Consider the following 14493-nt stretch of genomic DNA (forward strand, 5'->3'; position numbering starts at 1 on the left):
TAAGATGTGATTGGCTAATTAGCCACCAAAAAGTTCTTTTTGATACTGCTATAACCCAAAAAGATTAATCTCTGCTTAACAACAAGATCAGTTATTTTTAACAATCCATCACATGTAGTTAACAACCTTGGCATAATAAGATAAAACTTGAACACCAAGGGTTTCTAACACAATAATCTAGGTGAGCTTACTGACCATTCACACAACATGACAGCCATTCAGCTAAGATGTGACTGGCTAATTAGCCACCAAAAAGTTCTCATCGACACTGCTACAGTCCGCAAACTCTACTTAACAAAGAAACAGAGAAACTTTTGACAACGCATACACATGTGGTTAATAGCCTTGGCATAACGAGATAAAACTTGAACACCAAAGGCTTCTAACACAATAATCTAGGTGAGCTTACTGACCATTCACACAACATGACAGCCATTCAGCTAAGATGTGATTGGCTAATTAGCCACCAAAAAATTCTCATCGACACTGCTACAGTCCACAGTCTCAACTTAACAGGAAAACAGAGATACTTTTATCAACACATACACATGTAGTTAATAGCCTTGGCATAACAAGATAAAACTTGAACACCAAAGGGTTCTAACACAATAATCTAGGTGATCTTACTGACCATTCACACAACATAACGACCATTCGGCCAAGATGTGATTGGCTAATTAGTCACCAAGTAACCTGCAACCAGCAGAAACTCTAATCTCTATTTGAATGCAAGTCTACAGCCACACCCAACATGTTATTGGGATTTCTTTTAAGACAACCTTAAAGTACCAATTTAGAATCTCACACTCAAAGCATTACACAACAAATAACAAGGAATGTATTTTTCCACAGAACTTTCACTTACAGCCATGTTTACTACGTCACAGGAATTGATTGAAACTTTAAAACAGCCAAACAGATAAAACTGAACCGACTTCAAACACTATCATAATCTAACTGACTTCAACTTCAAACAAAATGAACCCGTCCACCCCAGAAAACGAAATCGAAATGAAAACACACTTAAACAGAGGATGTCAGACAGATTTATCATGAACTTGAACTCTTCAAGGAAGTTGCTAAATACGTACAGAGTATGTGCAACAAAATTATTGTCAGCTACACATAGATAATAGCACCAAAATTTCCCATGCAAAAAGCAAACAGATGCTACTTATACGGATCCGATGAAGAACGATCAGAGACTATCACAATAACCAACGCAAAATTGTTACCATCCATATCATATAATCAGATAACTTTCCAAGGAAACAGCATAACCATTTTCATTTCAAAAACACCATGACATAATCTTCGTTAAATTTCAAAAACCACATCCATGAGTGCTTGGTTCTGCATATAATCTTAGTAACATCAACAAAACCTAAATTTAGTTCCCGATTAAGTGTAAGTATGTGAGAGAGATTACCATAACCGAAAACAGAGCCCATGAACGCGCCTGCGGCGGAGTCTCCGGCAAACCGGAAGAGGCAAACTAAAGGTGGACTTGACTGACTGGTAGTCGTTAAGGCATCGGAAGTGACGTTAGGCTCAGAACTAGGGCTCGTCACCGAATGGTTGGTACCGACGATTTCTTTATCGGAATCAGAAGCAGCAGGATCGGCCGCTGGCGTCGTCGATGCCATTTTTTTGCTTTATCCAAAAGACTGAACCCTAGAAAAAAGGTTTTCCGATTTTTGTACACCCCGATATATGCAATGTGAAATGATATCCCAATGCCCATATTAGGTTTAGTTATCAGTCAGCATACGGCGTCGTATGTCTCTTCACATTTTGCCGGCCCATTTTTGGAAAGAACAACAGTAGAAATCAAACTTTATGGAAAATAAAACTAAGAATTAAAATCAAATCTATTAATTTTATCAAACAATCATCCGGTAATTATTTATTATTAAAATTCAACACTATCAATTACTTATCAGGTAATATTTTCGTTAACAAAAACAACATCATATGCAATGATTTACCCGATAAGTGTTAACTGTCATAAAAGTCGTTGTCCTCACTTATCGGGCAAGACTCTCGATCTTTGCATTGTTCGTACCGGATAAGATTCTTGATCTTTGTCATATTTATTTGATAAGATAATATAACTTGGTAAACGTTTATCCCGGTAAGCACTTGGTAAAGGCCCCTTAGATTGAAAATTTAAGAAGAAAAGATATTTATTTATCTCATAGGGATTATTTACAATTATATTCATGTCAAGTAGAGATTCCTAAAATAAGTCTGGTTCTGAACAGAGTTCTGTAAGTTTGGGTCCACTTTAGGATAAAAAAGCTCGAACAAGTCAAGTATGGTTTCCAAGACTCGGTTAAAACTTGGTCAAAATACCGAGTCAGAAAAGACTCAATCGGACCCATCTCACACCCAAAAACCCAACGACAAACAATGTTTTATTTACGTAGCAAGTCCTGGTCAGTTCGAGGTAACAAGCCAAGTATGTTTTTCAAGGCTTGGTTAAAACTGTGTCCCAGAAAAACGAGTCTGAAAAGGCTCGATCTAACCCATCTCACACCCAAAACCCAAAAACAGGCAAGGAAGAGCTTTAAATAGATTTGTATGATCATGCAACGGAGGAGACTTTATAAAAATACCTTAATTAAAATCTCATTTTTTTTATTAACCTGGATATCCAACTCGCTATGCGAGCCGCCTAATCTCAGGACGACCACCTGCTTTGCAGATAGCCTGGAGTCACCACATTTGAACTTCCAAGAGGATTTTTATTTCTCATTGGATTTGAACATGAGACCTCCTGGTACTTTTAACCTTTGGAGTCAAGCTCAAACCAATCAGACATCACCATTATGATTAGTTAAAATCTCATTTAAAGTCGTATGCTTGAAAATCTGTAATTTATAGAATAAACACATCATCTGAATTACATATAGTAACACATAATTAACAGTTAAAAAGAGCAATAATTCCACAAAACGAAGTTATTTTCACAACAAACCACTATGGGTGGTTGACATGAACAAACAATGAAAGAAATCACAATAATAAACTTCAAAAGCAACAAAGAACTTGTGCAAGTATATATATGTAGTAGATGCACATTATATATCAACTTGCAAATTTCAATTGCCAATAACTTAATAATGATCTTGGTATATGGCTCCGAATTCGGCTCTCCACGCCTGATCGTCGTCATCGTTATCGTGGGCTTTGACGTCCGAGTCTTCCCTGTACAAAGGTCTGAGTGCGGATTCCGGCAATCGGCTCTCGGCAAGATACTGTTTCATTGTGATCATTTCCATCTTGTGTTTTCTTTTTTGTTTATCGACTTGCTTCTTTAACTTATCGTTCTCTTCTTGAATGCTTGCAACATTTTCCTGCAAATACAATATATGTTCGTATAATCCATCAGAGTTCTACATAAACGGTCACGGAAAGGTGGTTTTTAACATCTGGGGTATTTAACTAAGGGGACGTTTACCTAAACGATAACACGGTAAAAGTTTAGTCCATTAAAACGGCATTGTATGCTGTTATTTATCTCGCAAGAGTCGTTACTCTCACTTACTTGGTGAACCTCGATGGCCGCAGGGGTTTTGACATTGCCTGGATTCGAATCCAGAAAAACGAGATTTCCACTACATCTCCTGGACCTTAACCAGTACGCGACGCCCCAAGTAGTTTATTTTTTAAAATTATATTTCCCAAAAATTTAAACTTTTGAGGAAGAAAAAAGTACCTGTGCAACTGAGGCTGTTTCCTCTGCTTCTCTAAGTCTAACAAGAAGTTCACCAGCAGCATGAACAGCTTCAGCAGTGTCTCTGAGTTGGATTTTAAGACTTCTGTTCTCCTTTTTCAGCAACTCCCTTTCCTTCTCCCTTTCAACCCTCAAAACCGAAAGTTCGGCAGCGAGAGACTTCGAAAACCGCTTGCCGTGACCTTTGGCTCCGGCTTTCGCAGCCGCCCGTTTCACCTCCGCTATGCCTTCCATAATCAACCGATGCTTTTCCACCAATTCGTTATACTTTTCTTGTAAATCGGCATAATGCTCCACCATTTTACCATGCCCGGCTATCGATCTCATGAGCGCATCATCAAGTTCTTCGGTGCATTTCTTCTCCAATCTCAACTCCATCTCCACCTTTTCAGCATGGCGACGGTTAGCTTCGAGATCAACTCTTAATTCGTCGGTTAAACAAATCCATTCGCTTTCCATTTCCGTCCATCTTTCTCTTTCTTTTTGAAGTTCTTCATCACCTTCGTTTCGACTATATGCACCGCTTTTTCTTAGTTGGAGTGATTGTGATAAGAGAGAGGATGATCGTAGACGATCGATGGATTTGTTTGAGGAGGGTGGTTCAGAAGGGGATTGAAGTTTGCTTCTTAAAGTTTTGATTTCTTGGAGAAGTGATTCCTTTTCGTTGGTATCAAAAGATATTGTTTGGCATTCTTTTATGATCTCTGGTTCATCGTTACATCTCAGAAGCTGATCAAATGCCACAAAATGAAGTTAAGTACAAGACATAAATTTTACTCGTGGGCGGGTACCATGTGAAAAGGAGAGTTAAAGGTGGAAAGCGTAAGAGGGATTGGACACTTCATCACTTTTAATCTCATACTCATCCATGAATCACGTTTGATATGGGGATTAATCCGATGCATCACATCCTAATGTTCATCCAAGGGTGGAGATCCTTCTTATGTTTTTCACCTTAACTCTCCTTCTCATCGACACTTAACCATATATATATATATATATATATAACTATATAAGAAATATATTTGACTTTCAATATTGGTACGTAATTTTTCAATATTGGTGCATAATTCAGTGATTATTCATTGTAATTTCTGTTCTAGAATACAATGTTTTTATTGCTTTTTTTCTAATCCGACCATATTCGATGATTTCATGAGTAAGATGAACTGACCTTAGTTTCACTGTTACGCGAAATCTTCCCATTTCTAAGCTCATCAAGCAGCGATGTTCCACCTTCTTTCTCTTGTTTGTATTGCAAGACCTGGAAGACAAAGGTTAAGAAATAAAATTCATAATAAAAACTGCTTGAAAAAAAGCATACTTGTGAAAGAAAGAAAAAATCTAACCAATTGGTTCAACTTCTCAATCTCTGCAACTTGTTCCATGCAAAGGTTTTCAAGGTCTTTCACTTTCTTCATGGTTTCTGCTGCAATCTGCAAGATAATAATTAGATGTTAAAAAACCAAACTAAAAGGAGAATCATGTGAGAAGTTGATCTATTTAGAAGTCGGGAAAAAGTTTCAATCCCCCACATGATTACATGTGACGTGAACACGTAATCATACATGATTCGACACGTGGGCAAGTTGGTCAATGCGGGGGACTTGGTCAACTTGACCACCCGCTATATGCTGGTCAAAGCATATTGGAACTTCTTGCCTTCTCGTTTGAACCTGACCAGTTTGGTTGGTTTTCTATTAATCTTGTATCAATAAAGTTGTCTTTATGTAAATTGAGAAGGTTTTTGTTTCGGAGGGTTTTTTCTAATTGGGAGTGGCATGATTGGTACCAACTAGAAGGTTACTGAATAAGCCACTTTCTATATCATTAAGCTACTACCAAACAGTCATGTATAACAGAGTGAATAAGTTGTGAGTCCTATTAACTAAGCTAGTAAATCTCACGAAAAGTTAGGGTCTGGGGTAGGGTGTAAGCAGATCTTGCCTCTTTCCCTTAATCCCCGGTTTCGACAACAAAAATTAAAGAAACAAGCAAGCAGACAACGGGTGAGAGTGTGTGCAATGAAACGAGTACAGTTAACATAAATTGCATCAGGGGCATATATCAAGATGATAAATAAAGTATTAATGCTTACTTCGTTGTTTGATTCATCTGAGTTCCCTGGCTCATTCTTTGTGACAATCCATGTCTTCAAGCTATCCTGGACATCATTGGATGCAACTAGTGCTTTTTTATGGCAAGTTGAACAGATATACGAATTTGGGGACTCATCTGTGGACGTTTGAACAGAAGCATCGTTTGTCTTAGTAGCCAAATGCTCAAACGACAAGGCAACTAATGATTTATTCAACACAGAGCTACGTTGGTGGTTGTCAATAATATCTAGGCCTCTTTGAAGACTAGCAGCTAACGATTCAGTTGGACCTCCAAACATTTTGCTTGATCGCAAAGATGACCTAATTTGATCGCTAATCTTTTGTGATTCTTGTGGAACAGTTGAACTGAACTTCAAACTGTCCACTATATTTGATGGCAAAGCCATGCTCTTTCGAATGGCATTACCAATTTTGGGGGACTCTGATAACGTAGGACCATTGAAGACATCAGAAGGCCTGCCAGCACTGATATTAATCACTTTCGGATTTCCGAGATCCATCTCAGGTTCTTCTGAAATAATTTCTTCGTTTTCACTTTCTTCCTGACAACTTGCATACTGTTCGCTTGCCAGATCATCACAACCACCCATGGAGAAAAAGCGTGTGCTTTCAGAGGTTTCTTGAAATTCCTCATCACAAGAACTATGCAGCATATCGAGCTGGAGGCGTAAGTCTCTAACATCATGCTCATCAATATGAAGTTCTTCTTTCACATCATTGTTGTCTATTTGTGGGAGGATTAGTGAACGGTTAAGGCTTACTCTAAGTTGATTCAAGCTTTGGCGAACGCTACCACCTTTATAATTTGTGTTAGATCCAATAGAGTAACTAGCATCTGATTTTGCTCTTATTAGCTCTTCCTGTAATCAAAAATTGAACTTATGTTAATCATTAGATGACGGAAAGAAAAATTACCTTCGAGTGGAAAAAAATACCTTAAGTTCACGAATTTGATCACTGAGATCATTAACATCGTCTTCTGTTATTTTGTTTACTACCGGATTATTGTGTATAAGTTTTGCCCGGTGTCCAAATCTGAGTGTGCTAATTGTTTCACCAGAACACCTGTATTTCCAGAAAAAAAATTCAAGGTAAGATTGGAAGGGGACTTAAGGGTCACTTTCAAGATCAATTTAGTGATGAATAGATAAAGAGAATTGAGTGGACTAACTTGTCATCTGGGGAGATGGCACATATAACTATAAGCTTTGAGTTGCCTCCAAGTGATTCTCTCAGCAAATGAGTCAAACAGGAATTGTTATATGGAATGTCTTTGGAGAGTCCAGACTGGTTTGTCCCGGCAAGGATATTAACCAAGTTTCTGCACAAAGTAAACATCAGTAACTAGAAGGAAATACTACTACAAGAACTCCCAGCTATCAGCTATTAAACAAAAAACTCAGTGAAGGGGACATATTAGACCTTGGCTTACCATGTAAAATATATGGAACCCCATTAGATTACTCTCCAAAAGATCCATTGGGAAAGAAGGGGGTCCCAACATATACTAGACCTTGGCGGTTCTGACCATGTGCGGCTATGTGAAACCCAATTAAATTACTCTCCAAAAGTGCCTTTTGGGAGAGATGGAGGTCTCAACATGTATTAGACTTTGGCTCAGATACCATGTAAGAATATGTGGAACCCGTTAGATTACTCTTAAAAGATCCCTTTAGGAGAGAAGGGATCCCAACTTATATTGAGGAGAAACGGTTCAAGTCTAGCCGATATGCAACTCTAACAACAACAATGTGTGCATCAAGGTAAAGTTGTAAGAAAATTTTATTATTGCCTTAGCTGTCCCAGAAAAAGAAAAGAAAACCACTGTGACAGAAACTAAGCGGATTGAGATGCATTGATGTTGTAGCTTAAGTTGCAGGAATATCGTCATGACTACAAGTGCTGGGACCAATATTTCTATCATGGTTAGGCGACTTCATGCTTGAGTTCAATTGTATATGCATTGTGCCAAAATTTTATATAGATCAGGTGTATATACATGTGCGGTGACCAATGATATAAAACAAGTGCCTAGTAAAAAAAGAGTACAACTATTATCAAGTAATCAGCCTAAAGAGTTGTACAACAAATGACAAACTGACATTTGAAATCCTTCAAATATCATCAACTTATGGGGAAAAGAGAGGCGGAATCTTAAATGTGAGGAGAGTCATACCCAAGTTGTGATATGGACTTCTTCACAAATTCTCCTTCCCTGGCACACTCTTTACCAGCATCATTTGTTCTGTTCTTCTCAAGTCCAGCAAGATCCACGAGGGTAATCCTGCTTGTTTTAGAACTACCCTGATAATTGACAGTTTGGTTCCACCGATTCAGAAACTTAACATGAATAGGCATCAAATAGCAAGATAATACAACAACTTGAGATGCTTTGATAAAGCAAGTTAAGAAAGTCATAGGTGGTCCCTTTAAACAATTACAGTTCAGTTAAGAAGATGTCTGTTTTCATTTTTCAGACAAACTGAATATATATATAGAGAGTTTTGGTTCTATCAAGCGTATTCAACAAAGGAAACAACATATAGAAACAGTTATGAACTTGGAAATTCATAATACCTTGCACCAAGACTCGATGACGCATGTAAGCACAATATGAGATCTTGAACTTTTGGAATTTATGCTTGTTGCTCCAACCTTTTTATTGGAGAGTCCCTGCATTGATGAGCGACATGCATAAAGGAACAACAATAAACTCAAAGCAAAAAGGGGGAAATAATTAGGCACAATCGGATCCAAGCCACCATCTTACTTACCTTGATCAGAATTTGAGTAACATCCTCATAGCCAGTCACGTACTCCTCAGTCAGATTCTCAACATAAAACCCATGTTTAGCATCATCTTTTATCTGAATTAATTTAATTCATCCCGTTACAACCACAAAACAAAGGAATACATAAAATGACTAACATCAATCATCACCAAAAATAGAAACTAATATCCACCTCTAGGTTTCTCTGGGTTGGATCGAGCAAATCTCCAATTTGGTCATTGTATATCTGTGAATAATGTTTTAAATGACAATAAATTCATCAACTAGATTCAAAATTAAGAACAACACGGATGAAAACCACCACGAAGCACCTACCTCAAGGAAAGAACAGCGGCACTGATAATTTATCTGTTTACCTTCTGCTTGATCTCGTTCCTGAATTGTAAATCAAAACAGCATGCATAACGACATTAAGATCCTACAGCTCTTTTGGTATAAATCAAGAATGAAAACAAGGCTGCTTACTCGTTGGATTTCAGTAAACAGCATCTGGAAGATGCGTGGAACGATTCCTTGATTACCATTGGCTGATTGATCTTCAACCATTGCGCTTGGTGGACCCCACAATGTATAAGTTTTTCCACTTCCAGTCTGAAGAATATTAACAACAATTGAATATACTGCAACCAATTCCATCAAAAACACAGTTACCAAATAGTCTAAAATGTACCTGTCCGTAGGCCAGGATTGATGTGTTGTAACCTGCCATGGCGCTCTTAACCATCGGGACACCAACTAATTGAAATACATCCTCCTATTATAACACAAACAGCTAACAAACTCAATAAATCCTTCGATTATCATCCATTTTCCAATTAAAAAACAACCCCTCAAAATTGTTCTTCTTGAAAGCTTGTGCGCATCACTTAGTTGTTGCTGGTAACAATTTAATAAATTTATGTGTTTCGTCTCACAAATGGATAAGACCCAACCATCATTTATTAACATATCGCATGTAATGTTAAAAGTAAGCAACAAGGGTAGTGCCTTATTGGTTTGAGCTTAGACTAAGCAGTGGTCGCTTTAATAAAGAAAATGTTAAAAGTAATATAAACAGCTCACTGCTTCAGTACGTTACCAGAAACAATTGTACGTAGTACAGATTTCAAGCACACGTTTGTCAATAGGAGATACAGTACTACTACAAACCTGGCTAGATTTGGAGTCGATGACTGCATCCAAAGTAAATTTCCGATCCCCAACGGATACTGAATCATCAGAAACTTTTCTAACCGTATAATCCCCTCTTTCATGAGAATTAGGAGGTCTAATTCTCGCTACAACCTGACAAAAATTCCCCCACAATCAAACCTTGTATCAGATCTACTTTCCAAAATAAAAAAAATAAATAACTTAACTCGTACCTTAACATGGGGATCTGCAGACAACGGTTCTTCTTCATGTTGCTGAGGTTCCAATTCTGCCATTTCTGTGGTTTCTTTTCCCGAAACCGAGATTTTTCCAGTTGATTCCTTTAAAATCGAACGTAATTCCCCAACCTCAATATTCGGATCCACCGGTGGAACATTTTCACAGTTGAATCGTGAAAGCTTAGGGTTTGCCATCTTCTTCTTTGCAGATCCAGATCTAGGAAGTAGGTTCCGAATTGCCGAAATCGAAATACTTCCTGATGATCGGTGCCGGGAGATCTCTGCGTTAGATTTCATAATTTCCTTCTTTACGCGATGATCGAAGATCCACTGTGTGTGTGTGTGTGTGAAGCAGGCGAGCGTTTGAGTTCGAATTTGAAAATGGTAGAAAGGGGGGAAAGAAGAGAAAAAATGGTATCGTTTTGAAAGATGACCGTTGTGTATTTATTTCGTACATCCAGTTAGGGCTTGCACATGCCATTTTATTAAATTACTATATTGCCCTCAATTATAGCCGTTGCAATGTGGCTCGGCCCGTTAAAGTCAGGTAAGGCCCAGCCCACAATAAATTATTTATTTGATTTTTGCTTGATTTATTAGTAAATTACATTTTTGTCCTTATATTTTTGTTCAAATTACAGTTAGGTCCCTAAATTACGTGTATTGTGGATTTTGTTCCAGTGGTATTTATTTTGTTACAAGTATGGTCTCCGAACCAAACAACCATCCATCATCTCTATTAATCGCGAGGGCATTTCAGTATTTTTGCATTTTTCCTCTATTTTGATGGAATTCATTATGGAATTGATTGTTTTCCATTTCAATCAAAACGATAGAACTTTTGCACCAGAAACTATGATATCTCCAATTACAGCCCCCCTCCCTTCTCTTTTTTTGTTAATGCACCTCCCAGTGATATGTAAACGACTACATCCGCCCCTACCCCCGCACACGTTTTAGTTTTATTTTCTGTTCTGTTGGTTGAATGTTTGTTTTATCCATGTGAACATATACAAAGTCTGAATCAAGAACATAAATTAACCCTAAATAAAGTACCTAAATCAACTTGTAAGGGGATTAGGGTAAGCAGATGAAGCTATGATGCCGGTGTCCAGTATGGCACCAGGGATGGGGTATTATGAACTCGATTCGGAACCAAATATATATGCATTGGGGTTTCATTGGAGCATAGGGGGTGAGATGTTTCATTAGAGCGGTGGGGGAAGGGGTTTCATCGGAGCAACAGCGGACAAGTGATTTATCCAATTTGCTAGAGCATGTGTTAATCGCAGTAGTGGTGGGTGGTTGACTATTATTTAACTAACCAACTCACAAATAAATAGAAGTGAGTCAATAAAATAGTAGTAAACAAGATTGTTCTGTTTCTTTTTTTACGTTGTGAATCTCTCTCTCTCTTTCTCTCTCTCTCTATATATATATATAGAGAGAGAGAGAGGGGGGGGGAGGAGAAGAATAAGAATAATCTATTGAAAAGTCTAAAAAAGAGGAGAACTAAGGGGTGGTTGGTTAAATGTATTAAACAGTAATCAATGATAATGAAAATAAAATAAAAAACTGTTTGATTTTTTATAATATAATGGACACATTCTCCCAGAAGCCCAAAATTTCATTCATGATTAAATTGAAGGGAATTAATTCATTCTCATTTTCATTCTCTGTCATTTTTATTTTCATTCTTCAGCATTGACCAAACAGACCCTAAATAACTCATCGGAATCATAAAATTGATACGACCAAACAAAGAATAAAAATATCTTTTCTATTGTAATCCAAAATCAGTGAAACATAACCAAAACTGGAGCAAAACAAGCTACCAAAAAAGCGATCATTTTTTATTATTATTATTTAACATATATATATATATATATATATATATTTATTGTATTATAAAATATTTTCCAGTGTTCCAACTTATAAAACACTAAGTATAAATTATTAAAACATATAAAATATTTTAATTTATATTAATATTAAAGAATATTAATAGAAATATAAATTATGCAAAATTATTAATGTATACATAATATTTTGTACTTATATTCTTTAAACTTATAAAATTTTAAAATATATAGAAATTAAATATTATATGATATAGCATATATATATACACATATATATACACACACGCTAGAAATGTACTCGTTCAATGCAGCAAGATATATCTTGATTTTAATGTTTTATTTTATTTTGTCTCATGTCGATGTTATAATATGATTTTATATGGTTATGAGAAAAACAATAATGTTTTTATTTTTGAATAAAATATAAATACGAATATATCTTAAAAATTTAAAAAAAATATATCGATATTAGTATCAAATTAACTATTTAAAAGTTTTTGTTTTGTTGTGTGAGTTCTTTAATTCAGTTTCTTTATTATTATAATTTAATTTAAGTTTAACGAAGTAATTTATTTTTGATTTAATAATATTTTTTATAAAGATAATAATTGAGTATTCTTTTAGAATACAGTGATTATTCTAATTATATTTTAGATTTTTTATTTTTAAAATGAAATATTTATCTAGTATTTGATCATGTTTATCTGCAGTTAGTTACACGAATTCAAATATGAAGCTTTAATGAGTTGCACTTATGTATTATTTATTTGTAATCTTGAATTTTAAGTATTATTCATCAATAAACTACACTTTATGTATAAAAAATGATTTTTAAGAGTTTTTATCAAATAATTTATAATATAATGTAGAAATACACTACATAATAAATGCATTATATGTCTAAAATGATCAATCATTGTTCTAGAGTTGTTGATATGTTCAAATATGTGTAATGGAATATTAAATCCAAATTTTATGTCACATCATTCTTGGCTGCTAGGAAATGCCAAATAAATAATAAATACATAATTTTCCTTAAGAAAATAATATCAATAAAATTTATATAATTTTTAATATTTATTTCTGTAACAAAAATAAGAAGCAACTCTGAAAACACAGTATTATTAGTTTCGAATAGTAAATTTGTATAAATGGCTGAGAGGTCGAGTCTAAGGGGGTGTTTGAGATTGCTTATTTGAAGTGTTCATTGACTTATTCCGGTGTGATGCCGATAATAAGCATTTATTAGTTTTTGAATGGGCAAAAAATGTTTATACCGATGTCAAATCAATAATAAAGAGTTTTTGATAAGTTATTATCTTCTAACTTATAAGAAACAACATATATGAAAACCAAATTACTTTTTTACCCCTAATAAATCTTCTCTCCTATTATAACAATCATATCCTCTGGTAAAGCTCCTCATCTTCTCCCTCCATTGTCTCCCTCCTCCCTACTTCACAGTCATTTTTTACCTTTATTGCTCCTCCATGGTTTCATCATAATACACACCGGTCCCTCCTCCCCGACACATCTGTCCATCTTCTTCATTAGTGGAATCATAGGGATCAAGATCTTGAATCATTGGGACGATCTTGAAATCACAAGGACAGTCGATCTAATAGATTTGGTTGTTCGAATGTCGTGTTTTTTGCCGTAAAGTGACCCTATGTATAAGCAAAATCACATGGACGATCAAGATTCTTTTTGGTCATTTGACATGTATAAGCAAAATTTGCCAAACACTAAAAAATAATTTATCAACTTATTACGTTTTGGTACCGTCATAAGCTACTCCAGTCATTTTTTATGAAACTTCAGTTTGATACCACATGAGTTGATAAGCATTTTTACAAAAAAAACATAATTTTGTTTTAAATAAGCAATCCCAAACACCCCCTGATAAAGATAGAGAAAGAATTATAATTCATTTGCGCGATATGACTTATTGTGGGCATCGGGATTTTAAGCCACTCACCTAACGGGTTTTAGTGATATGATTTGCAGAGTTGTTCCAATTTTTTGAAACGTTGTTACACTTGTACCAAAAGTACTATAGATTGATTAGAAGATGAATGAATACAAATATACAAAAAAAGTTGATACAATATATTATATTAAAAATCCTATAAATTATAACGAAAAATATCTTGGAATTAAAATATCAAAGGGGTCTTTGGCCTAGCACTATATGAGTCTATTGCCTTCTAGGAAGTCAGGGGTTCAAACCTCACCACTGGTGAGGAGAGTGTATGAATTTATTTGTTGCATTTGCCGTATATATATTTTAAAATCTTAAAATGATAAGGGAACATGTGAAATTCACTTAAATAAAATCAGTATTCTAACATTTTTTGTAACAAAATCTCCAATCAATTCTTTAAAATCAGCTTTATCTTAAAAAAAAACATATTAAAATAGCTATGAATGCTAAAGTAACAAGGAGAATGCCGAAGAATTAGGTTAAAACATGAGCTAAAATTACAGGGACAATGCAGAACAATCATATTAAAACACGTATAATTTGGCATGCGAAAACTTCTTGGAACCCTGTTCAATATCTCCATCTGAACACCCTCGGAGCTTCGGCACGCCCCTACTGATTCGCCT

At 35.5% G+C, this 14493-nt stretch overlaps 2 protein-coding genes across 2 annotated transcripts in view; both read right to left on the reverse strand.

The window, feature by feature from the left end:
- The window catches only part of LOC112514591 (chloroplastic import inner membrane translocase subunit TIM22-2-like), a 5210-nt gene extending 3483 nt beyond the window's left edge, over positions 1-1727 (reverse strand). The window contains exon 1 of the mRNA XM_025121154.1: positions 1430-1727. Within this exon, the coding sequence (XP_024976922.1) occupies positions 1430-1646 (217 nt within the window). The 5' untranslated portion in view covers positions 1647-1727. The remainder of the gene's footprint in view (positions 1-1429) is intronic.
- A 1231-nt stretch (positions 1728-2958) lies between these two features.
- Positions 2959-10320, reverse strand: LOC112514683 (kinesin-like protein KIN-12F). Its single transcript, XM_025121277.1, has 17 exons — positions 10016-10320; positions 9801-9935; positions 9322-9405; positions 9117-9242; positions 8967-9026; positions 8824-8877; positions 8634-8726; positions 8437-8532; positions 8036-8163; positions 7031-7180; positions 6795-6924; positions 6243-6719; positions 5838-6176; positions 5089-5175; positions 4910-5003; positions 3722-4431; positions 2959-3359 (listed from the first exon to the last, which is right to left on the reverse strand). The coding sequence occupies exons 1-17, from the start codon at positions 10316-10318 to the stop codon at positions 3120-3122; spliced, it is 3306 nt and encodes a 1101-aa protein (XP_024977045.1). The 5' UTR covers positions 10319-10320; the 3' UTR covers positions 2959-3119.
- Positions 10321-14493: the final 4173 nt, after the last annotated feature.

The sequence above is a fragment of the Cynara cardunculus genome, assembly GCF_001531365.2.
Source record: "Cynara cardunculus var. scolymus isolate 2C chromosome LG 6, CcrdV1, whole genome shotgun sequence".
Classification (NCBI taxonomy): Eukaryota; Viridiplantae; Streptophyta; class Magnoliopsida; order Asterales; family Asteraceae; genus Cynara; species Cynara cardunculus.